Source organism: Lissotriton helveticus, chromosome 8 (genome assembly GCF_964261635.1).
Source record: "Lissotriton helveticus chromosome 8, aLisHel1.1, whole genome shotgun sequence".
Classification (NCBI taxonomy): domain Eukaryota; kingdom Metazoa; phylum Chordata; class Amphibia; order Caudata; family Salamandridae; genus Lissotriton; species Lissotriton helveticus.
In genome coordinates this window covers 746,752,848-746,776,991 of record NC_136069.1, presented here as the reverse complement: position 1 = coordinate 746,776,991, position 24,144 = coordinate 746,752,848, and the positions used below count along the sequence as shown (strand labels likewise).

At 44.6% G+C, this 24,144-nt stretch overlaps 1 protein-coding gene across 3 annotated transcripts in view; it reads left to right on the top strand.

Annotated features, from left to right (window-relative positions):
• Positions 1-24,144, top strand: part of LOC144772900 (interleukin-5 receptor subunit alpha-like) — a 367,784-nt gene that overhangs the window by 73,419 nt on the left and 270,221 nt on the right. For 2 of the 3 annotated variants that reach the window (XM_078657580.1, XM_078657582.1), the window contains exon 2: positions 21,783-21,893. The exons of the other annotated variant lie outside the window; for it this stretch is intronic. In XM_078657580.1, coding sequence (XP_078513706.1) covers positions 21,800-21,893 — 94 coding nt within the window. In that variant the 5' untranslated portion in view covers positions 21,783-21,799. The remainder of the gene's footprint in view (positions 1-21,782; positions 21,894-24,144) is intronic. 3 annotated transcript variants of the gene reach the window in all.

The following is a 24,144-nucleotide window of genomic DNA, read 5'->3' as shown; positions in this document are numbered from 1 at the left end:
CTGCAATATTGATTCACCAAAGTTTGGAAGGAGGCAGATTTTCTCACTTTTATATGCGGATGATGCCGTGTTAATGGCTAGAACGAAGGTCGGAGCTCAAAGGGCCCTAATCAAATATGTAGACTACATGGAAGCAAGGGGCCTTAACCTCAATGCTAAAAAATCCTTCGTGATGCGTTGTGGTAAAAGTGGAGCCAGATTTAACCAACTAGATGTAGCAGGACTCCAAGTACAAGCCACTAAAACATTTCCATACTTAGGGGTTACAATTGAGGCATCCGGGGCTTGGGTTTCCGAGGTGAAAAATAGAACTCTAGCCTTCAAGCGATCCATTGCGGCCATAAAACATTTTGCAAGCAAACTGGGCAAAAAACAACCTGAAATTATGCTCAACATATATGTGGCAAAATGCAGAAGCATCGCACTGTATGGAGCAGGCGTATGGGGGTACCAAGATGTAACATCGCTCCAAATTGTAGAAAAGAACTTTTTAAGATATCTTCTGGCCCTCCCGAAGAGCACATCGGTCTACAATTGCCATGCGGAATTAGGAATGGAACATCTGACAGATCTGATTAGAACTCAGCCAACTCTGCTCTGGCGCAGAGTATAGGCGACACCAGAATTGGGCCTAAATCGAGGAATAATCAGCGACGTTATGGCCCTAGAAAATGTAAAATGTATTAAATGGCTTGAGTACGTTAGGAGAGTTCTAATGGACATTGATAGGCCAGAATGGTACAACAACCCTGAATCTATTGGGGAAATCCTGAAGAAAGCTCTGAAAAAACTATGCATGGAGCATTTTAATATACTAAGGTTTGGAAGTGAAGTCAGCAAAAAATCTGTGCTCGACCACCAGCTGTTGCTGACTACTCACAAAATACAACCTTATCTAAACCTTGTGACTTTGGGGTTTGAACGTTTTATCCTCACTAGATTTAGGTTCAATATTTTTCACCATATAGTTTCATTCCCAAACAAAAATGACTGGAGCAGAACACTGGCTGTCTGCCCATGTGACAAGGTGTCTTCCCAGACCACTTTCCACCTGGTTTTGTTTTGCAAATTGTATAACAAGGAACGCTCCAGATGGATAAAACAATATCTGAGAGGTGGGGCCTGGCGGCAGTGTAGGCCTGCGTATTTGAACTTGCAACTATTGGGAAACCCTCTATGCATAATGACTATGACAATGTTTTTAAAAAGTGTTCTGAAACAACGGAGCTTATTATGAACTATTCACTATTCGATTGAATCACTCTAATGGATTTAATACTTTTTTAAAATATTATGTATGTTTGTATGGATATATCCTTTGTATGAATTGCTTTTATGATTTTTAACATGTGAAAATCGAATAAAGCTTTGAAATTTGAAATTTGAGCATTCTGTTGCAACGTAGGCCTTTACCCCGCATGTGTTACTACGTGAATGCCATTCCCACGCATAACCTTTACCACTAATATTCTTTTACCACGCATACTTTTACAACGATTTTCGTTGTAAATTCATGCATGGTAAGGGCATACTTTTGGTAATGGTTATTCCCCCACCCCTAAACCCTTCTTACAAATACCCCTCCCCTTCCCTTAACCCTAAAATCGGACCCCTGCTTTATTTTTTGACTCTTAAATTCCCCTCACCTCTCCACGTCGTCTCTTCCCTATGATCTTCCATGTTGACGTTACACGTCATAAAGAGAAAACAAAAGTGTCTTTCCGTTTCCTCTAACGACGCCGATGGCATCCCGATTGCCTCCACATCTCTACTTAAACAGGTGCGTTTTTTTGTGGGGGGGGACCCCCCCAAACCACCTTTTTTTTGCACAAATTTTTTTGGGGGGGAGACCCCCCAAGCCCCCTTTTTTAATTTTAGCCTTTAACACACATGCCTTTACTACGTATCTCGTAATAAAGGTATGCGTGGTAAAGGCTATTCAGTTGCCATTGTAATGCATACATGGTTAAGTTATGCATGGAAACGGCCGCTGTGTAGTGGCCGTTTCTCACACAAAAAGCAATGCTAATGACCTCACCTCTGATGCGACAGATGCAATTGAAAATGTCGTAAATAATATTAGAGATGAGTTTACATATCACACCACCCTTAACGCTATGGACCAGATGACAATGAATGAAGCATTATTTATTAGTTTGAGCATGTATTGCTAATTATTTACGTTGCACTTTTGGATGTTGATACTTATTGGGAGAAACATTGTGAGGTCATAAGCATTGCATTTGAACTACGAGGTACGGTTTTCATGGCTTCTTTTGAAAATTGTTTAAAAACTGTTTTGAACATTACTTATAGGCTATACAGTACTAAATGGGCAAAGTACACACCTGGATTTATAGCAGGAGGGATATCGTGGATATACATTTAAAGAGAAAATAAGACCACTTCCAAGAAGACAATTTCAACAAAAGGGAAGTGAATTAGCTATACTTTCAAGAAAACAATCCAGGGTCTCAGAGGTAGTGTATTTCGAAAGTACACAGCTGCCCTTGTATTCAACTGGTTTCGAATTTCAATACTTCTTTTGTACCCGATATGGACAAACGTGCGGAAGGAAGAGAAAATCAATTATTTTAAGTTAAAACAGATACAGATGTTTGTTTTTTTGCATATTTAATTCCTCCAATATTTGCACCCATGCCACTTCCCTGTCTGTACGGCTAGAACGTGCAAAACAGATATGCAGAGTCTGTAATATTTTTGCAACTGGAGCCAAATACAAAAGTAACTCCCTACTCCCAGAAACAAAAAGATTGGCCTGTTTAAGGCTGCTGTGTGACAAGTGGAAAAAGCCACTCCTGTTTTTCAAAACTTAAACATCTTCTTATTGCTTTAATTTGTTTTCAATCTCTTTGACTGACGACATATGATCTTGGAACTCTATTCTGCAAGGAAATGTTGTCAACTTCTTCAGCAGAACCATCAATGTTTAAATACAAGCCAATACAATGCGCTTATTTGGGTTTCAAAAATGCTGATTTGAAAGGATGAATAGCAACCTGCTTCTTTCTAGTTTGCAAAAATGTTTTTTTAACATTAAACATTGTTGTAAATCAAAATATGTTATCAGACATGAAACCTTAATATACACAAACCCGTGTTGTTATGAAAAGGAGCGAAATACCAATTAGATGTTAGCACATGAAGTAAGCATACGTCCTTAAATGCCATCTTCACAATTATATATTAAATAGAATTACAATATAACAATAGATTTGTATAATACAAATGACAATAAGGTTACTTATAGGACCTGTAGCATTATTTGGCTTGGTAGTTGGGTCTGGGGGCCTTATGTCCGTCTTGCTATGTCTGTTTCGGTATTTCTTGTTGTTCTCTCATTTTACTAAGAGCTCTTAACTTGTTAATATTTTGAAGCAGAAACTTAAATATATATAGTGACTGGTTTAGCAAAAAATGTAAAAATCTTCACCCATAGAAGTAGTCCTTGAATGGGTGGAAATGACATTTTTTTTTAGAATTCACAATCATTTTTAGTAGCATGCTTGGAAAACTGCACCAGTCCCAGGTTTCCAAGCATGTCCCTGGAAATCAAACATCCACAAGGCAAAGGGACAAATGAATATAAATAGTTTAACTGCTAACAATCATTTGGGGCGACATTCTAAACCATTGTATTTTGCTCACAGTGTAACTTTAGACAGGTGCCCACTTAATGCAAATCAGTACTGACCCTGTTCAACATAAAAACAGCCCATCCCAACTAATCCCTCCTCTCACTCATTCACCCTGCAGTCCACTGCTTTTTCAGTTGGGAAAGTTGAAGTTCACTCCCCCCTGATCTCATTGACTAAGCTACACCCCTGAAGGTTATATGAGCACGTAGCATGTTACAGAATTGTGTTAGATAATTACAGACAGCTACACCCCTGAAGGTTATATGAGCACATAGCATGTTACAGAATTGTGTTAGATAATTACAGACATCTTGTCTGTAACAAATACCATCAGCCATGCATTATATGATATGTTGTGGTGTGTGACCAAAATATTGAAACAAAAATATTATGCATCACAAATATTGAGGTCAAATTATCATGACTTAAAAAAATACTATGAGACCTAATATTCTAAGGTAGGAATATTGCGGGATATTCACTAGGAAGTGGCGGAGAGAGGCGTTAGCCTTCTTGGCTTAACGCCTCAGTCCGCCACTTCATAAACGCAAGGCTGCACCATATTCACAAGGATATGGTGCAGCCTTGCGTTTCCCCCTGCGATGGCGCTACGTTTCACAACTTAGCGCCAATGCAGGCCCCCCTGCATCAGAGTGCAAGGGTGTCTGCAAGCAGGGAGGTTTGTTAATGTACAGGAATGTGTCCCTTCCTGCACATAAACAAACCTAAAATGCCAGTTTGTAACTTACATGTATCCTGCTTCATGCAGCACACATGTACGTTACAAAACGGCATTTAAAAAAAGGTTTGTTTTTGTACAGGAAGGGAAACCTTCCTGTACATAAACAAACCATGGCATTATGCATTTTCCATGTGTGCTGCACAAGGCAGCACACATGGAAAAAGTAAAAATGAGGAGAAATAAAGAATTTCTCCTCGTTTTGCCAACTTCAGACCCGGGTTTTACTGGTCTTAATTTTGGCGCTACCTCCTACTTACGCTGCACGTGTGAATAGGGGCCAGCGTCAAAATCAATGGATGTTGTGATGGAACACCCACTGCATGTCCCTATCACGCTAAACACAGCGTGAAAGGGGGCCATATTCACAAGACAGTGTTAAGCCATGTTAAGTGTTTACGGATAAATTGGTGGAACATACTGCATCAACCAACAGCTTACCAACATCTCTACATCCGACCGGCATCTCTACATGCAGTCCACTATGATGCGGTGGGCGGAGGGACAAGGACTCAAGGAGCCCTTTGGTGCGTTATAATAACCTAATAGTGGTAGAGTCAGGCTTGGCTTCATCATTGGGATTAGTAGGGCCCCCTCCCCCCCTGGCGCACCACAATTCAGCCGGGGGGCCTCTATGGTTGCCCTTCAACATTCCTGAACCATGTGGTGTGCAGAGATGTTGGCAAACCTCTACTCTGCAATGGAAGCTTGTGCTGCGGTTCTATTCCACCCTCTGAACAAGCTGCTATTGTAGAATGGATGTTTCTGACTGCTCTATGGGTGGTCGCATCCAAATCAGGTGGTAGGAAACACCGACCTAAGGTCAGGTGGTTCCAATCCACAAGGGTGTTCGAGCGGACGTCCTCCCGACATCTTAATAAATCCCTATGTCACTTGTAAAACCATTCTTTAAAAAAAGAAAATCTTTTGTTAATAATTCTTTTGCAATAAACAAAGGTACATTGAGTAAAGAGCAACATACAGAGATAGATATACATTTTGGCATGACATTTCTTGTTGGAGACCTCTTGAAACAACATAAAGAAGACAGGAAAAGCAAATACGGGCAATCCATAACAAGAAGGAAGATTTTTTTTACCTCATCTCCCCTGGTCTTAGCACATTAACTGTCATCCACATCGTTGTCTTTTCCTGAGTCAGGACCCATATGCAGGTCCCTATAGGACCCCCAGCCTGCCCATATCTTCTCCCATTTCTTGGGACAGTCTCGTCCCTGATATATTGGCTTCTCGTTAGTTATGCACCAGTCACAAACCTGCGAAACCTCAACCTCCCCCCCACAGCCTTGCTATGTTTTGCTTAGCCACTATGAGGCCTAGTGAGATCCAGATCTTGGCATATTTTGGTGGCGGGTCCTCTCAACAAATATGCAGGATGCATTTCTTAGCTGTTGTCGGGGGGGATTCCCCCATCACTTCCCCCATTATTTTCTGTAGGTCACTCCAAAAAGTATGAATTCTCGGGCACCAACACAATGTGTGCAAGAAAGTTCCCTCTATTCCGCAACCTCTCAAACAAAGGTCCGAAGCAGTCCGCCCCATGCATCTAAGAGTTGTGCGTGCATAATATAATCGGTGGAGTATACGTAGGAAAATAAGTCTGAACCCTGATTATATAGCAACCCCCTGGAAGGTCCCCTGTGCCTCCTCCCACTCCCCATCATTGTAATCTCCTACATCAACCTCCCACTAAGTCCTACCAGAAGGTCGGGATCATTATTTCGTAGTTTCTTGTATATGAAAGAGACTTTTTTTGGGATAATACTTCCATTTGGATTCTGTCCTCTAAGGGGGAGTAGGCGGACAGGGGGCTCTCCCCGGAGATATGTGTTATAAGGGCATGTGGAAGTTGAAGATATCTGAAAACCTCAGTGTCGGCTGATTTATATTGGCTACGTAGCTCATCGCAAATAAGCATGTTGCCATCCCCCCAAACGTCCCCCACCATGGATAGCCTATTAATTCCCATGATTTAAAACCCAATAAATCACGTACATGTGAAAGTACATTGCTGTGCCATAGTGCAGTTATATTAGTATTCTTCCCCTTCCATCCCAAGAAGGTTATGGCAGTGTGCCATATCCGAGCAATTGTGCATGTTTGTGGAAATAGGTTACCTCCCCTGTGTGAACTGTAAAGAACGGTCTGGAATCTTCCGGGACCCATGGAGAGTCTCTCCAATCTGTAATTTGGGTCGTCCCAGGGGGCAAACACCCAGTCGTTCACGTGTGAAATTGGTCATTGCAATCCGAGGTGGGGCCGCATTCCACAACAGGGAAAAGAGAAGGGAATCAATGTATTGAAAAAAATCATCTGGCACTGAATGTGGAGTATTCTTCAAGGTGTAAAGCATTTGGGGTAGCGTCATCATCTTAAACATGGCCGCTTGCCCCAATAGTGAGAGCGGTAAGGTTTTCCAATGTTCCACATCAGCTTTAAAATGTTCCAGGACGGGGGGCCAAGTTCAGTGTATAAAACGGGGCGGGGTCCTTAGTGATGTGAATGCCTTTATACTTAAAGTGACCCGCCGACAAAGGCAACTCAAAGTTTCTGGGAAGTGTGGGCATGAGATCCATTATTAAGTGCATGAGGGATTTTCCCCAGTTTATTGTATAGCCGGAGTACCGACCAAAAGTGCGGAGGATGTGTGTGAGGGGGCAGGGGGTTAGACACATAAAACAGGATATCTTTCACATACAAAGAGATGCGGTCTTCCCATGATTCTCGCCACGTGATGCCCATTACAATTGGGTCTTTTCATACCCACGCCGCAATGGGCTCCAGGGCTAGCGTGAATATTAAGGGGAAAAGAGGACATCCCAGTCTGGTTCCTCTCCTCAGAGGGAAACTACGTGAAGTTATACCATTTTTTTAAGCTGGGCAATTGGGGCAGTATACTGCAGTCACATCTATCCCCAAAAATGTGGTCCAAAACCCAATTGTTCGAGTGTTCCAAACATATATGTCCTTTCAAAGGTATCAAATGCCATAGAGGCATTCATAGACAGGACCATAGTAGCTATTTTATCATTACCAGAACCAGCCATTATTCCAGATAATCTATGCAGTTTAAGGGGTGTCCCTCTATTTGGCATGAAGCCTGATTGACCTGGATGCACTAGAGTAGTTATGTCTCTGTGTAACCTAGTAGCCAGGAGATTGGCAAGGACCTTCACCTGCACATTAAAGTAGAGAGATGAGGCAGTATGAGTTGCAATTCTTCGGCTGTTTCCCAGACTAATGAATAACTACTATAGTAGTGAGACGTTGATCTGGCAGAAGCATTTGTTCTTCTTCTGCCTCCATCCACATGTGAAGCAAATAGGGTGCCAATTTTGACGCTAGATGTTTGTATAACTCAATGGGGAGGCCATAAGGTCCCATCGCCCTTTCCTGAGTTTAATGATTGTATTGCCTGATCCACTTCAAAGGGCTTGATGTCTGCCTCTAACTAGTCTCGATTTTCTTCCGATAGGGACAGGAGTTTAATGTCCCTGAGAAAGTCCTGGATCTCTACGTGGACCATTGAGATGTGGGGGAGTAAAGTTGCTCATAATACAGTGCAAATGGCTCAGAGATCTCTTGGGGATCTGAGACCGTTTCTCCCAATTCTGTCACTATTTGGAGTACCCAACTTCTTATTCTGTCGTGTTTCTAAAGCCAGGCACGCAACTTCCCTGTTTTTTTACCTCCCTCATATATACACCATTGGTATAGGATATGTGAGTTTTTCGACCTCTGTTCCACTAAGTCTCTATATTCTTTTTGTCAGAGACGGAGGGTGTGTATCTGATCTTTAGTCAGGGAGTTGAGTCCCTCCCTTTCTATGGACTGGGTTTCAAACTCTACTGCAACAAGTGCTTTCTCCCGGTCCCTGCATTTCCCCACGATTTGTGAATAGGCAGTTCCCCGTATGAATGCCTTGAAGGCTTCCAAAAGTGTTAAGTTGGAAGTCACCGACCGTGGATTGAGTTCGAAATATGTAGTGGTTTCCTAATCCAGTTTATTGGTAAATTTAGTATCTTGGAGGTACCAGGCATTAATGGGTCGTGGCCCCGGGGTTGAAGTGGCCCATCCCCATAATTCTATCCAGACCGGGGAGAACAAACAGGCGAGACCTGGTTTTAAGTGGATGCTCCATATGTCCTAGTGAGCTGAAAGGTAAAGATAGCCCGAATACAAGTTATGCTCCCATGTAGTGTTTCTGACTTCAGTTTCCAAGTGTGTGTATCAGCTCTCACAATGAATCACCTAATTACAAAAACTCCCCACACCCTGCTACCCTGCCCGGTGGTATCTAAACTGCTCTCCCTTCCCCACTGACAAGGTGCCTGTCGCCCCTGAAAAAGATAAACATGTTAGTTAAATAACAACTGGGGGGTATTGAGAGGCTGTGACCAGATTGATTCCTCCCTGCTCTGCCTGAGCATAGGATGATGTTGTCAGCGCGCTTACATTTATCCTGTTTTGTGCATAACAACCTATAGAACCCCCTTAACATAAACAAGAGAAACCCCCCTCTCACGGCTGGTCATGCACACCCATCAGTGTTGTTGGTGAGGCAGAAAACAACTTACAGTCCCACTCAGGAAGCCGACTGCTCCCTTCCCCCATCAGAACCTCGCCTACTATCAGCCCCATCTGTGTCATCTCTCAACTGGCCGGCTTCAGCCCTCCCCTGTGCAGCCCTGCACCCTTCTGGCGGGGCGACTGGTGTCTTTTTCCTTCACCTGCCACCCACCAACCTTCCAGCCAGTCCATTGTCAGACTAGGAGAGTAAAAAAAACGAGTCTTTCCCTCCGCTAATACACATATTTAATTTCGCGCCTTCTTAGTTCCCGCTTCACTTCTGTGAAACTTCTCCGTTGTTGTTGGACCTTGAGGGTATAGTCTGAATAAAGGGCGACAGGGGTTCCCTCGAATTTCAAATCCGGAGTGTATAGTGCTGGATCACATCCTTGTCTCTGTAGTCTAAGATATGAGCCACGATGGTGAGGGGGCATACCAGGTCTGGGGGGGGGGGGATGGCAGGCACACTATGTACCCTTTTGACCAAACAAAACGTTGATGGAGCACAGTGGTGAGAAATTGTTCTACAAGGAGATCAGTACAGGGCTCTTTTGTTTTCTCGGGTACTCCCACCAGGCACAGATTGTTATGTCTCGATCTTCCTTCCAAGTCTTCCAATTGAGCCTGGATAGTGACATCGTCCTGAATCAAGGAAGCTACCTGCCTCCTCAGTTGAGTGGTTGTCTCATCAATGCACAAGACCTGTCGTTGTGTCTCGTGGAGCCTCTCTTTCTCCTTATTTAGCTCTGCTCTCATCAAAGACATTGCCGCCACCACAGAATCGAGTTTTGGTTCCAGTGTTCCTTTGACACCCTGAATGGCTGCCATAATGTTCCTTATTGATGGTTCCTGGGCCTCTTCATCTGACTGGTGTGCTTTTGCCTCAGTCTCAATCAATCAATCAATCAATCAATCAATCAAGACATTTGTAAAGCGCGCTACTCACCCGTGAGGGTCTGATGGTGCTGGGGAGGTGCTGCTACTGCTCGAAGAGCCAGGTCTTGAGCATCCTCATGAAGGTTAGTAGGGCTTCGGTCTGCCGTATGAGGATGGGGAGGGTGTTTTAAGGACTTGGCGGCAAGGTGGGAGAATGATCTGCCACTGGTGGTCGTTCTCCTGATGCGGGGGACGGTGGCGAGGTCGGCGGAGCTGGCAGTTCGGAGTGTAGAAGGTGAGCCGTTTGTTAGCTTTGCTGTGGGCGTGGGTGAGTAGCTTGAAGGTGATCCTCGTGTTGATGGGGAGCCAGTGTATGTCTCTAAGGTGGGGTGTGAACTAGCTGTGGCGAGAGATGTTGAGGATCAGGCGGGCAGAGGCAGAGGCATTGCAGTCCTTTCAGTAGTTTGGCCGGGGCTCCCGCGTAGAGGGCATTTCCATAGTCCAGTCTGCTGCTGACGAGGGCCTGGGTGACTGCACTTCTAGTGTCGGTGGGGGTCCACTTGTAGATCTTTCGGAGCATGCGGAGGTTGTTGAAGCAAGAGGATGAAATGGCGTTGACTTGCTTGGTCATGGAGAATGTAGAGTCGAGGATGAATCCCAGGTTGCGTGCATGGTCGGTGGGTGTTGGAGCTGCTCCCAGGGCGGTCGGCCACCAGGAGTAGTCCCAGGCTGAAAGTGTGGAGCCGCGCATGAGGACCTCAGTTTTGTCCGAGTTTAGCTACAGGCGGCTGTTTTTTATCCATTTGGTGACGGCTTTCATACCTTCGTGGGGGTTGGTTTTGGCGGTTACAGGGTCCTTGGTAAGTGAGAGGATTAGTTGTGTGTGGTCGGCGTAGGAGATGATGTTGAGGTCGTGCAGTCTGGCGACGCGGGCGAGTGGGGCCATGTATATGTTGAACAGAGTCTGACTGAGGGAGGATCCTTAGGGTACGATGCAGATGATCTTGGTGGCTTCGGATCGGAAGGGAGGGAGGCGGACACTCTGTGTTCTGCCGGAGAGGAAGGAGGTGGTCCAGTCCAGAGCTTTGCCTCGGATTCCTGAGTAGTGGCGGCGGGTGTGTTGGGTGCGGTGGCAGACAGTGTCGAAGGCGGCTGACAGGTCCAGGAGGATGAGAGCCGTGGTCTTGCCGTTGTCCAGCAGGGCCCTGATGTTATCGGTGGCGGCGATGAGGGCCGTCTCGGTGTTGTAGTTGCTGCGTAACCCAGGCTGTGATGGGTCCAGGATGTTCTCCTGGAGGTAGTGGGTCAGCTGTTTATTGACTGTTTTCTTGATGACCTTCGCCGGGAACGGGAGCAGGGAGATGGTCCGGAAGTTTTTGAGGTCCTTGTGGTCTGCTTTGGGCTTCTTGAGCAGGGCGTTGATCTCGGCATGCTTCCAGCTCTCCGGGAAGGTCACAGTCTCGAACGAGATGTTGATGGCTATGCGGAGGTGGGGTCCGATGGTGGTGCTGTCTTTGTTGAAGATGTGGTGGGGGCACGGGTCTAACGGGGAGCTGGAGTGGAAGGTGCTCATGATTTTGATGGCGTTGTCGTCGTTGATGTTGGTCCAGGTGAGGAGGGGGTCGCTGTGGGCAGTGGCTGAGGGTCTGAGGTGTCGCGGGCTGTAGAGGCAGGCTGGTTGTCGAAGCTGTCATGGATGTCTGCGATTTTGCGGTGGAAGAAGGAGACCAGGGAGTCGCACAGGTTTTGTGAAGGTGGGATGTCGTTGGTGCTGGCGTAGTGGTTGGAGAGTTCCTTCACAATGTTGACGAGCTCTTTCCTGTTGTGTGCGTTGTTGTCGATGCGGTCCTTGAAGGATGTCTTTTTGGCGGATCTGATGAGGTGATGATGCTGGTGTATGGCGTTCTTGTGGGCTGTTTGGTTCTCTGGTGTTTGTTTCTGGTACCATTTTTTTCCAGCTTTCGGCAGTTTTGCTTAGAGGTCTGGAGGTCCACGGTGAACCAGCCGGCAGTCTTTTTTGAGCGACTATTGGAAGGATTCTTGATCTGGGTGAGGGCGTTGGCGTAGTCTTTGATCCAGCGTCTGAGGTTGCTGGCGGCGACGTCGGGGTCGGTGGGGTCTGTGGGTGGGCTACGGGCGGGGGCGGTGTGTAGCTGGTCTTCAGTGATTTTGCTCAAGCAGCGGCGGGGGATCTGATGGGCGCGGTGGTGCATGGTAGGCTTCTCGAAGGAGAAGTGGACGCAGCGATGATCGGTCCAGTGGAGTTCGTTGGTGTGGCTGAAGGAGAGTGGGGGCTTGCGGAAAAAATCGGGTCAAGCGTGTGTCCGGCGGAGTGGGTGGGAGTCGTGACAAGCTGTTTCAGTCTGAGGTTGGCGAGGTTGGCGAGCTGGGTGGTGGTGTTGGTGTTGTTGTTTTTCTCGAGGTGGAAGTTCAGGTCCCTGAGGAGGATGTAGTCTGTGGACGTAAGCACATGCGTGCTGACGAAGTCGGCAATGGAATCGCTGAACCGTGCCCAGGGTCTGGGAGGCCTATATATCAGAGTTCCTCTGAGGGTGGTGTTGGGATCAGTGTGGATCTGGAAGTGCAGGTGTTTGGGGGTGTTGAGGGTGTCATCGGAGTTGGTTGAGCTCTTGAGGGTGGACTTGTGGACGATAGCGATTCCACCTCCTACTCCGTTGGTGCGGTCTCTGCAGATGATCTTGTAGCTGTCCAGGATGGCTATGGCGATGTCGGGAGCCGAGGATTCGTTCATCCAGGTCTCGGTCAGGAAAGTGGCGTCCCAGGAGGATGTGTCGAGCAGGTCCCAGAGTTCAATGGCGTGTTTGCATGTGGAGCGGGTGTTCAGGAGTATGCATCTGAGGTGGTTGCATCCTGTCCTGGTGAGTGGATTGGTGGATCTGTTGCTGGTGATGCTGCAGTTCCAGCAGGAGAAGGGTCCTTGGGTTCGCTTCGGGGCGGCCTGGAAGCAGGACTGTTTTTGACCGGTGTTGAGTGCAAGGAGGGTGCTGGCATCTTAGCGGAGTCGGGCATTGTGGTGTTTGTGGGGGTCAGGGGTTCTGGCTCTGGGCGCGGTCCAGGCGCTGACGGGCACAGACGGGCTTGCCTTAGGCACGTGGTCGCCATGAGAAGGGGAGGGAGGCGGAAGCAAGAAGGGGGCAGGTGAGGGCTGGATCAGTGGGCGGGGCCATAGGGGCAGCAGTGGCGGGAAAAGTGTGGACAAACACTGAAGGTGCCTGAAGAAGGGGAACACAATACCAGAAATACAATTTAGAAATTAAAAATTAACGCACACACAATATGGGGGACAGGAAAGGAAGCAAGACAATTACAGCGAGCACAGGATGGCAAGAGCAGTTACCGCCGGGCGGACTGCTGCTGGGAAGCAGTCAGGGGCGCGGCATGCAGGCGAGGCTGCTGGGGAGAGTGCTGGCCTTGAACCAGTAGTCGAGACTTCACACCCGCTCCCCCGCAGCAGTCGCCATAAGAAGGGGAGGGGGCGGGAGCAGGAAGGAGGTGGGTGAGGGCTGGACTGGTGGGCGGGGCCGCAGGGGCAGCAGCGGAGGGAAAAGCACAGACAAACACTGAAGGTGCCTGAAGGAAGGGGAACACAATACCAGAAATACAATTTTTTAAAAAAAAATTAACATACACACAATATGGGGAACAGGACAGGAAGCAAGACAATTACAGCGAGCACAGGATGGCAAGAGCAGTTACCGCCGGGCGGACTGCTGGCTTGAACCTGGAGCTAGGAGGGAGTCAAGAGCGCGGCATGCAGGCGAGGCTGCTTGGGAGAGTGCTAGCCTTGAACCAGTGGTCAGGGCTTCACACCTCATTCTCATTCTGCACCTGTGTAGGGAGGACATAATGCTCCATCTTGCTCTGGTGTGACTCCCCCCCCCTTCCCTGCCTCCAGCCCTTGTGGGGAAGCAGGAGCCTGTGGCTGCTTTGGCTACTCGTTGCCTCCTGAACCAGTCCACTACCTCCCGCACTGTCGCCTGCCGCAATGAGGAACCCGGGTTAGAGAAGGGCGAACTCTGGGAGCTAGATTTTCACCTCTGGGACCCCCTCGCACAGCCTGTCGGTGGGGAGGCTTCACTCATAGTGAATCTGGAAAAATTAGGTCTGGCTTCTCCTGGGGGGAGGTTGGTGCCTCCGATTCAGCCCAGCATTCCCAGGTCCCGCAGCCAATTTCAATCACAGGCCTGCTGCATTGTGTCCCGCTTGTACTTGGCCCACCAAATTAATCTGATTTTTAATATATGTAGAGGCCAGAGGGGGCCTCAGGCCTCTGCCCCCAAGGCCTCATTCACAGTGAGGCCTCCGGAGATGGATTCAGGGCCTTCCCACCTCCTCGGCCCCAGAGCCTCCTCACCTCTCCCCCGAACGGCCTTCAGTCCAGGTGGCGCCACTCCGTCAAATCTTCCGACATGCCCCAAGGCTGAGCACCTGTCTCTTAAGCCAGCCTGGCAGTGCCCAGGATGTGTTCCGGTGAGTTGTTTACATCCTCTGGCCAGGACGGGGGACCCGGCAGCCCGCTCATGAACTAAGCTCAGGCCACCGCCGCCATACCGCCAGGTGCTGTAATGTTTTAAGGCTCCCTCCGAGCATCAAGATGGGACACCAGACAGCACCTCAACGGACCCACTCTGTCACTATGAGGGCGTTTCGATCACCTGACCCAGCATTTCTGGAGCATTTCTTGCTGCTACGGGCCGCTCGTTACCCTCTCACCCACGGCTGCCTTGCCTTCTCGTGCAAGTCCAGGTCCAAACTTCTCCAGAATCGGACCACTGGAGCCAAAAAAGTTGGGGAAGCAGGTGACGTTGTCTCTTCCCCAAACTTGTGGTGGATGATAGTCGGATTTATCGGCAGAGCGGCTGGGGCTGCGGAGCTCCACTAGCTCATGTCAACCATCTTCCGCTGCTAGCCAAGCCCCCTAGTAAAACCATTCTTGATCCTAGAGAAACGTGTAAGCAGAGAGGTAAGTCTTTTGTAAAAGTCTACTACACTTAACCACCACCTTACAGAAAGGTCTTAGTAAAGAAAATATATATATATTTTTAATTTCTTTTTATTAACAATCATCGTCAGTAAGCATACATTACAGTGACACAATCGATCTGATCTAGAGTCTTCATATGACAAGCATTACGCACATTTTATACTTTTAGGACAAATCAGGAAGAAAGCAAGTCATCAGAGGCTAGCGAATGTGGTGGGGTACAAATGTTTCCTCTATAGGAATTCCATGGCCCCTATATACAGGACCATTTCTTAGGGCAGCCACGAGCCAGATAGACAGATTTTTCGCCGAACATGCACCAGTCCATGCTAGTTTTCCATTTTTTCAGAGTGGGAGGGGTGGCTGCCCCCAAGCCTGGGCAATGTTCCTTTTAGCCACCGTGAATCCAAGTGTAGCCTACTGCGCTTCACGTGCGTTTAGGTCAGTTGGCTCCCATATGTTAAGCAAACACTTACGCGCCTCCGGGGAAAGAAAATATTTTTTAATAAACTACTAGCACAGACATTTTTCTCAAGAGAAACAGGTCTAAGGAAACTGGTCAGTATGTCATAAAACTGAACTATTTTAGGCCACCACTATTGAGTTTAGTCTTGATTAACAGAATGGACTGTTGTAATGCACTAGCATAGATATAGATCGCCAGGGGATACGTGTCAGTGTATACACTAGTCCACTGATAAATAGTACACCCAGTTTAAAAGCAGAATTATACTTAATATGCCATATGTCAAAATTACTGAGAAAAAATGAGAGAAGACCCCACAGGTTCCAGGGAACAGGGTACTAGTATCACTGTAAGTCAAAAAGGGCAATCCCTGGACACTTTTCTTCAAGAAGCAAACTGTTGCCGCCAATACTTTAACATTCACTCATCCCACACATGCCAAAGTGTCAGCTAAATCACCGGTCACAGACTAAATCATAATGTTTACAATCTATTTTATTAAAAACAATATAAATTAAAAATTCAGTAAAGATTAACTGAATACATCAATTTAAACACATCTCATGAGAACATTATTAAAACAGACATATTATTAAAAACAGAAGAAAAACATAATACATTTTCATATAAAAATAAAGTGAGGAAACAATGTATATCTATTAAACAAGACCACAGTACATTTGTCAAATCCACAAGGATAGTTCCACAGTGTATCACACTTTAGACAAAACAAACAACATAACCCCTTTGCAATCAATAAAGCTCTTAATGTTGCTACAGATTGATTGATTCAAAAAACCTTATACAGATGTATGGGGTCTTGTCTATCTTCCTCCCTTAGGGAGGAAGATAGACAAGACGTACCCGTGGACGCAAAGAACCGGTGTAACGGAGAAATCATCGGATTTAATATTTCAGTACCAGGACGCTTGAGGCGATCCGGAAAGATAGTCTAACCACGGGGAACGAGGATTATCCAAGATTCTAAGGAACCCACATGAAACAACTATAAAGTGTACCTACAGGAATATGAAATTTACAGCGACTAAAAAGTAACCAATTCAGGACCAGAACATTAAGTTCGGTTTGGCCGGAAACATAGAGGATATTTTCCCTTACGACGTATGAAGTGGTGAAAGATCGGATGAATGCGAGGTACCTAGATAATATACTCTAGAGAGAGGATACAGAGTTTTGCTCTTGAAGACCCCAATAAATAAAAAAATTGTCCTGAGGAAGGTGTGACCATATCAACGGGCTACAACACCGAAACGCGTCGACGCATTTTCTGCATAGAATTCAAATTTACCTAGGGGGCTCCTGAGATATTTTTACTATATTGTACTAGAAGCACCCCATACATCTATATAAGGTTTTTTGAATCAATCAATCTGTAGCAACATTAAGAGCTGTATTGATTGCAAAGGGGTTATGTTGTTTGTTTTGTCTAAAGTGTGATACACTGTGGAACTATCCTTGTGGATTTGACAAATGTACTGTGGTCTTGTTTAATAGATATACATTGTTTCCTCACTTTATTTTTATATGAAAATGTATTATGTTTTTCTTCTGTTTTTAATAATATGTCTGTTTTAATAATGTTCTCATGAGATGTGTTTGAATTGATGTATTCAGTTAATCTTTACTGAATTTTTAATTTATATTGTTTTTAATAAAATAGATTGTAAACATTATGATTTAGTCTGTGACCGGTGATTTAGCTGACACTTTGGCATGTGTGGGATGAGTGAATGTTAAAGTATTGGCGGCAACAGTTTGCTTCTTGAAGAAAAGTGTCCAGGGATTGCCCTTTTTGACTTACAAATGTCAAAATTACTTCATATCATGAGTTATGGAATATATGAGGTCATAAGCAGTACACTAGGGGGGGCGTAGATTATATTTAACTCAGGTAAATATAAGTGCTGAATTTCTATGGTTTAATGCAAGTAAAATCTGAGCAACACTATAACATTCAACTAACCATTGGCAGCCACTGTCTTTTATTGGAGGAAGACCTCTGAACTCCTGATAAGGGAACTCTGCTCTCCGACCCAGCAGCTCCGTTGTTGCGCTGCTGCCCCCTAAATCTCTCTGATCGGGTAGGTGTTCGAGGCCCTCCTCCACCTGCAGGCTCCTGCCTTCGCCTCATCTCTGGTGGTCCAGTGGTAGAGCCTTGCTCTTCTGCTGGTCCACTTGGCCTGCCATCTATTGACTGTCTTTTTGTTTGTATTTGTGCCTGTTCACTGTCTTTTGTCTGTATTTTCTGTTGTCACTGCTATTTGTGCATGTTTTACTAGTTTTTGTATTTTGTGCCTTTGTTGTGTCTCTTTTCCTGTTTTGCTACCCTTTCCCAATACTGCTGCCCCGCGGCCCCTCCCCCTGTTGGTTGCTGCTCCTGTCTCCCAGCTGTGTTTCCCTGCCAAAGGCAAGCCTGTCTGCCCCCGTCCGTTACCGACGGCGACCAGTGCCTGGGACCCCGGCTCCCCGACCACCCACTGCTACGACTCAGCTGCCCTCCACACACTTAACCCCAGAAGGAACAACAACTGCCAGCTTTCTACACTGTGCACCACCCTTGGGCAGTTCTCCTGCCGACACTGCTGACATACCTTCACCAACCTCCGCACCCCATCCGACTCCGCCCTCCCCCCGCACGCCAGCACACCCGAAGCTCTGAGATGCTTCCTCCTCAATGTAGCTCACTGTACAGACATGCAGTAGAAATCTGGGACCTCCTCAACACTCTCTCGCCAGGCGTCACCTCCTTCACGGAAACCTGGACCAACCTCGCCTCTGCTTCCGACATTGCTACCGCCATCCCAGACGGATTCAGATCCAGAGGAAGGACCACCCCAACCACCCGGAAGTAGGACTCGCCATCACCCACAATAACGCCCTCTATCTAACCATCTCCAGCACAAACGACTCCTCGTCCCCCATGGAACACCTCCATTTCCAGATCAGCCCCATAACAACCCTACGTGGCACCCTCACCCACAACCTCCAGGACCTTGAACCACGTTTGCCACAACCATCACGGACCTCATCGCACCCCATGTCATCACCTCCATGTACTACATACTGCTCGGGGACTTCTTCTTCCACTTCAAGAACCTCAGCGACCCCATCTCTTCCCCCCTCCTGAACAACCTCACCAACATTGGGTTGAGACAGCTTGTCATCACCCCCACCCACAAGGCAGGACACAACCTTGAACTCATGTTCGCAGGAGCTAACAACATCAACTTCAGCCACACAACGCAACCCCCTGGAAGGACCACCACTTCGAACATTTCTCTTTCAACAAAGCCACTGCTCACAAACCTACACCACACCCTTCGTGAACCTCATTCCATTTTTCAGGAAGTCTGTACATCAGTAGAGGATGCAAGACTAAACTAAGACCATGAAAACTGGCTTTGATAGTGATATTGTGTTATCGATGGACATTAGACAATTTGTTAGTAATGCAACAGATTCAAACAGAAAGATGTTTACTTGAGTAACTGTAACTCGTATTGGTTAGTTGGTATAAATCAAATTTGTTGGAAAATTGACTGACAACACAAATTGGAAAAGTCAGTCTACACGTCTGAATACAAAAAATAACAAAATATTTTAAAAGACTAAAACATGGTAAACGTGATGTAAGTAATGCGGATTTTACGTCAGATATGAGAAACGGTTCTTAAAAAGGTTTGAAAAGGAAAAATAATTGGAAATGTCAAACAGTGAATAAAATATTTGTTTTTAACTAACAAAACATTAACAAAGAGTATCCAATGAATTTAAGGATCAAAAAAGTAAACGGAAAGCTAGATTATAACGACGCTGTTGTGAATAGTTCTCCCTTACGTATTGTATTGAAGCATTCATTTAGGATTACTGTATTGTATCTTTATATCCACGAAATATAAAAGTTGTTAAACGGGTGAGCAGCATAGGAACTAAATTAAAGAAAGGCTTTGAGTGTTTTCCATATGAAGGCATGTAAAGGAACTTTAGCATACTTTTAACATGTTTTATCTATAAAAAGGAGGCTGTGCAAGGACAAGGATGACAAAAATGTACTGCTGAGTAAAGACTTACATTGTAATGACTTACTGGATGTAATTCATAACAAAAGAAGAAGCAGAGGTTTCAATTCATGAAAGCAAAAATCCTGGTTAAGTAATAAAACAGTTTTATTTTTTATTCTTTTATTGATAAAAAAACAACACAAATTCCACCTAAAAGTACAATTAAACAGCAACCGAAGAGTAATCAGCATCATAAAATGCTTTAATGCTAGAACAAACACCACAAGGCAAATCAAATACTAAGAAGTAGTTAAGTATTCATCATATTTGTAAGCTAATTTCCAGTATTTATAACAGCCCTTTCTACATCTGGAATTTGACCTGCATATGTGGCACGAGGTAGGAGACTCGAGAAGGTAAGCATACAAACAAAGGGAAAGAAAGATGTAGGAATAAAGAGAGGTAATGCGATACATCAGTATTCATTAAATAATATATCATGCTATTTGGTATTACCCTCCTAATTCTAGCAAATCTTGCAACATACACTCACATATGTGACCATTTTTCTGTGAAAGCTGCTGAAGTGATGTCTGCGGATACATAACTGTAATTAAATCATTCATATTTGAGATATTGTTATTTTCCATATACTTAAAATGATCCTCTTGCTTTCCATAACAATGGTAGGTTTTAAGTTATCGACTGTGTCCAGTCCATCATCAAAATTTAGGATACTTATTTGTAAACTGTCATGTGATTTCTCTTAAACGAGAGATACCCTCTTTTACTCATAAAACATGTAACAAAAGAGAGACCAAATGATTACAAGCCCAACATGTTTCGGTCAGACAGACACAGGGGCATAATTATGAAGCAGCGACAAAGCTTGGTGTTAGCCTTCTTGGCTCATCGCCATGCTCCGTCATTTCTGAAACATAGGTCTGCACCGCATTTACAACAATATAGTGCCGCCCTGCGTTTCCCCCTGCGCGGGCGCTCAATTTAGTGGTCTAGCGCCAACGCAAGCACCCTTGCACCATAGTGCAAGGGTCCCTGCTTTGTGGGGAATGATTGTTTATGTGCAGGAAGGTGTCCGTTCCTGCACATAAACAATCTAAACTTGTAACTTCAATGTGTACTGCTTCATGCAGCACACATAGAAGTTTGAACTCGTCTTTTTAAAATTATGGTTTATGTCCAGGAAGGGATACCTTCCTGCACCTAAACAATCATGCATGGCATTTTTCTGTTTTTATGTGTGCTGCACAATGCAGCACACAAAAAAATTGCAAAAACTAGGAGAAATAAAGCATTTCTCGTTGTTGTGCCCTGATAAGACCAGGTTTTCCCTGGTCTTAATGTTGGTGTTACCCCATTTACTCCACCTTTGTAAATGCGTGGTAGCGTCAAAATTAATGGGTGTCACGGTGGAACGCGCACTGCAACACCCATTGCCCACACCTTTCATGCTCAGTACAGTGTGAAAGAGTGCCTCATTTTCAAGGCAGCATTAAGCCATGTTAAGTGGCTTAATACAGCCTTGTAAATAAGGCAAAGCCTGTATCACCAACACAACATCAAAAAAGTGACGTTCTAGTGGCGATGGGGGCTTGTAGATGTGCCCCCCAGTTTGTCCATTATTTGTGAGAGTATTGCTCTGTTCTATGAATGTTAGTCTGAAGTCAAGTGAACTCATGTTCTTCAAGCACCTCATTCCATGTAAAAATGTCTGCTATTTGAGCCTCAATTTCCAAATCTCAGGCATTCTTTTGAGACTCTCCAGAAATATTTACACATTGCAGTAGAATTAGGATATTACTTCAGACAATCAGAGAAGTCAACTACTTATACTGTCCCCTATCTGAATTACTTGGAAGACTCAAGTCTTTAGTAGGTAGTTGTCAAGACCTAAGCAAGAAGGTGTGCAAATGTACCTTGCCAAGACACATCTCTTTAACTCTAATCTACATTGCTTAGCCTGATTTTGCAATATTTGTTTGAAATTATGTATTTATACAATTGTCAATTGCAGTCTTTTTGTTCATGTTTTGGCCTTATGTTTTACCACGTGTGCTTTGCCATTATCGTTTTATATATGTTTTGCCCTCATATTTTATCATGTGCATTTTTCAAAGTTAATTCCTACTTCGAAAGCTTTTAAAACGTCTTTCTTTTTTGATTAAGGACAGTTATCTTTACGTATGCAAATGAAGAGATGCCTGGCTTTATCCAACCCTGTCAGAGCCAAAGCTTGCTTTAGGATATGTTATTTAATTGCAATGTGCCCAACCAAGCACCTTATTCACTGACAGACAAGAAAGAGCTTTAGACCTTTTTAGGCGCAGGCGCATGGCAACATTGTACAAGTTTTGACACAGACATGTTTTAGTAGATTAACATGTGTTTTGCCTTCGTACAAACAGAAACCACGTCTGGCATCATGATCACTCTCGAAGGGACTCCATTGCTCATTCTAGGAGTGACCTTATGCAAACTCGTCATTTCAGCTCAGCTATCGGGTGAAAATAGACAATGTAAGTAATTTAATAATTCCTCTCACGGATTACTTCTCCCGGATTTCTTGCTGGGTGTATTGTACTCATAAAAAAAATATTTGCATAATTCACAATCACGTCTAAACTCACTCAAACTGCAAATTGATCCTTGCTGGATCTCAAAAAAGAAATGAAATAGAGTACAGTTTTGGCCTGCGCCATCAAGTTTATATACATTTGACAGTTTCGGAGTGCTGCATTGCCCTCTAGCAAAGTTTTTAGTTTATTTATCAATACATAAATACATACTTTGGAGTAGGTACGTTTTTAAAAAAAAATGATCTTCTTGTACCTCACTAGATACACGTCACGGAAGTAAGGCCTATCTGACACATTAATCTTATCTACATAAATGTGGTAATGAGGAAATAGTAATTGATATCTGACAACAGATTTTTCAAAGATGGGACATTTTTTTGCAAGCCCCTGTATAAAGGAGACGATATCTTCAATCTTGCAAGACAACTTTGGGCGTATATTAAGGGAATAATTTCAGGAACTTGGAATGTTTATGTTGAGTGACTCAATGCGGGCCAAAAGCATGTTGGCATTTAATGAAGAAGGAAAAAAAGGCAAGTGAGTAGTGTGGCGGTATAAAGAACCACGGCAGCAGTTGTAGAGGGACGTGATTTGATTTGATTTGATTAGGTAACTTGTAGAGCGCTCGAATGCCCGAGGGCGTCTTGGCGCTATAAGAGGTAAAAACTGACTGACCGTAGAAGTAACGCCGCTCCAGATTTAGAAAAGCAGAGAGAAACACGGAAGGGGATCAAGAGAGCATTGGCATAACGAAACACATTGTCAAATCCAAATGTCAATAAGAAGAAACGTTTGTAGATTTTTTACTTTGTAGTCAGTATCCCAGAAGACATAGTGCAGGGAAAATGAAAATGGGACATTTGCAATTTAGAATGGACTCATACAATTGGATTTCTATGTACTTTAGACCACATTAGAAATGGTCCAGTGAAAAGGCAAGATACTACTACAGACTTACCAAAAGTTATGCTGCACCTTGAAACAGGCCATTGAGGTCATTATAAGCATTCCTGCTGGAAATAATTATAAAATTATTAAATCAACATTAACATACTTGTTTCTGCATGTGGTGCTGAATTCCAGGCTTGTGTCCGGGCATGGTTGTATGTCAGAATGTTGTGGTTGGAAGTATTAGTTGACATAAACATAATTCCCCAAATAGGGGTTATAAATATATATTGCCAATTGTAGTCAATACTAGAAAATGTACACCCTAAATGTGGTGCAGTAATCCTGCACCATCTATAATCCCATTTTGGTCCAAAAAAGAATCTTTTGGTTAAAATGGGAATGCTCGACCATTCCTAGTAAGGTTTCCTCCTTGCAGTGGATGGTACTACGAGGCATCCCAGTGCATGCTATGTGGATATTGCTAATCAGCTAACAAATAATGATGACTATTAATGTTGAAAAATGGCAACTTTGATACTGAATACAAGCTGTGACGTACGATTATGATGCCATAGTCGATGTAGCATAAACATTTAAGATGGACTTGCCTTGATTCACGTAGTGTTAAATGCATCCTTTGTGTAGGTGTAAATGTTGAGAAGGGGCGAATTGTAAGTATGGTAATGCACACTGGAAGAAACAATATTGAATTGAGGGCAACAGCATAGTTGGTCAACGTTTAGCAATTTTTTTTTGTTTTAGTTTGTTTATGGATTCCTAAGCTGGATAACGTATAAAGCACAATCAGTGACGTAGTGATCTGTTATGCAAGACGTTTGCCTGGCTCAGTTGTATGTGAGCCGGCAATGCACAACATTGTGGAAGCCAGAGCGAGAGAGAGAATGTGGTGAAAAACAACAATAAATGATATACTTAGCTTCCTAATTCTCCCTCCTCCAAGCGGTCTTGACTTAATTAGCACACTATTAGGTCTTAAGAATGAGTAGACACTTATAAAGTATTACCCCCTCATATACGTCCTCCTCATCCTAATCCTAACATAATGAAGCAATACAGTCTCCAACAGGAAGTTTCACCACATCATATGACCGAAGGTCTCTTTTGGGTAAGTTTGTTATATGTCTATACCCGTATACACACTCTTTCCCATTCCCCGCCATTCCCTGTATTTTTTACCTATACTTCAGTGCTCAAGGTAAGCGATGCTGCCTTAGCGCATTGCTTCCGTGTTTTTGATATGGAGGGCAGAAAGGCACAGAGAAAGCAGGATAATGCTGAG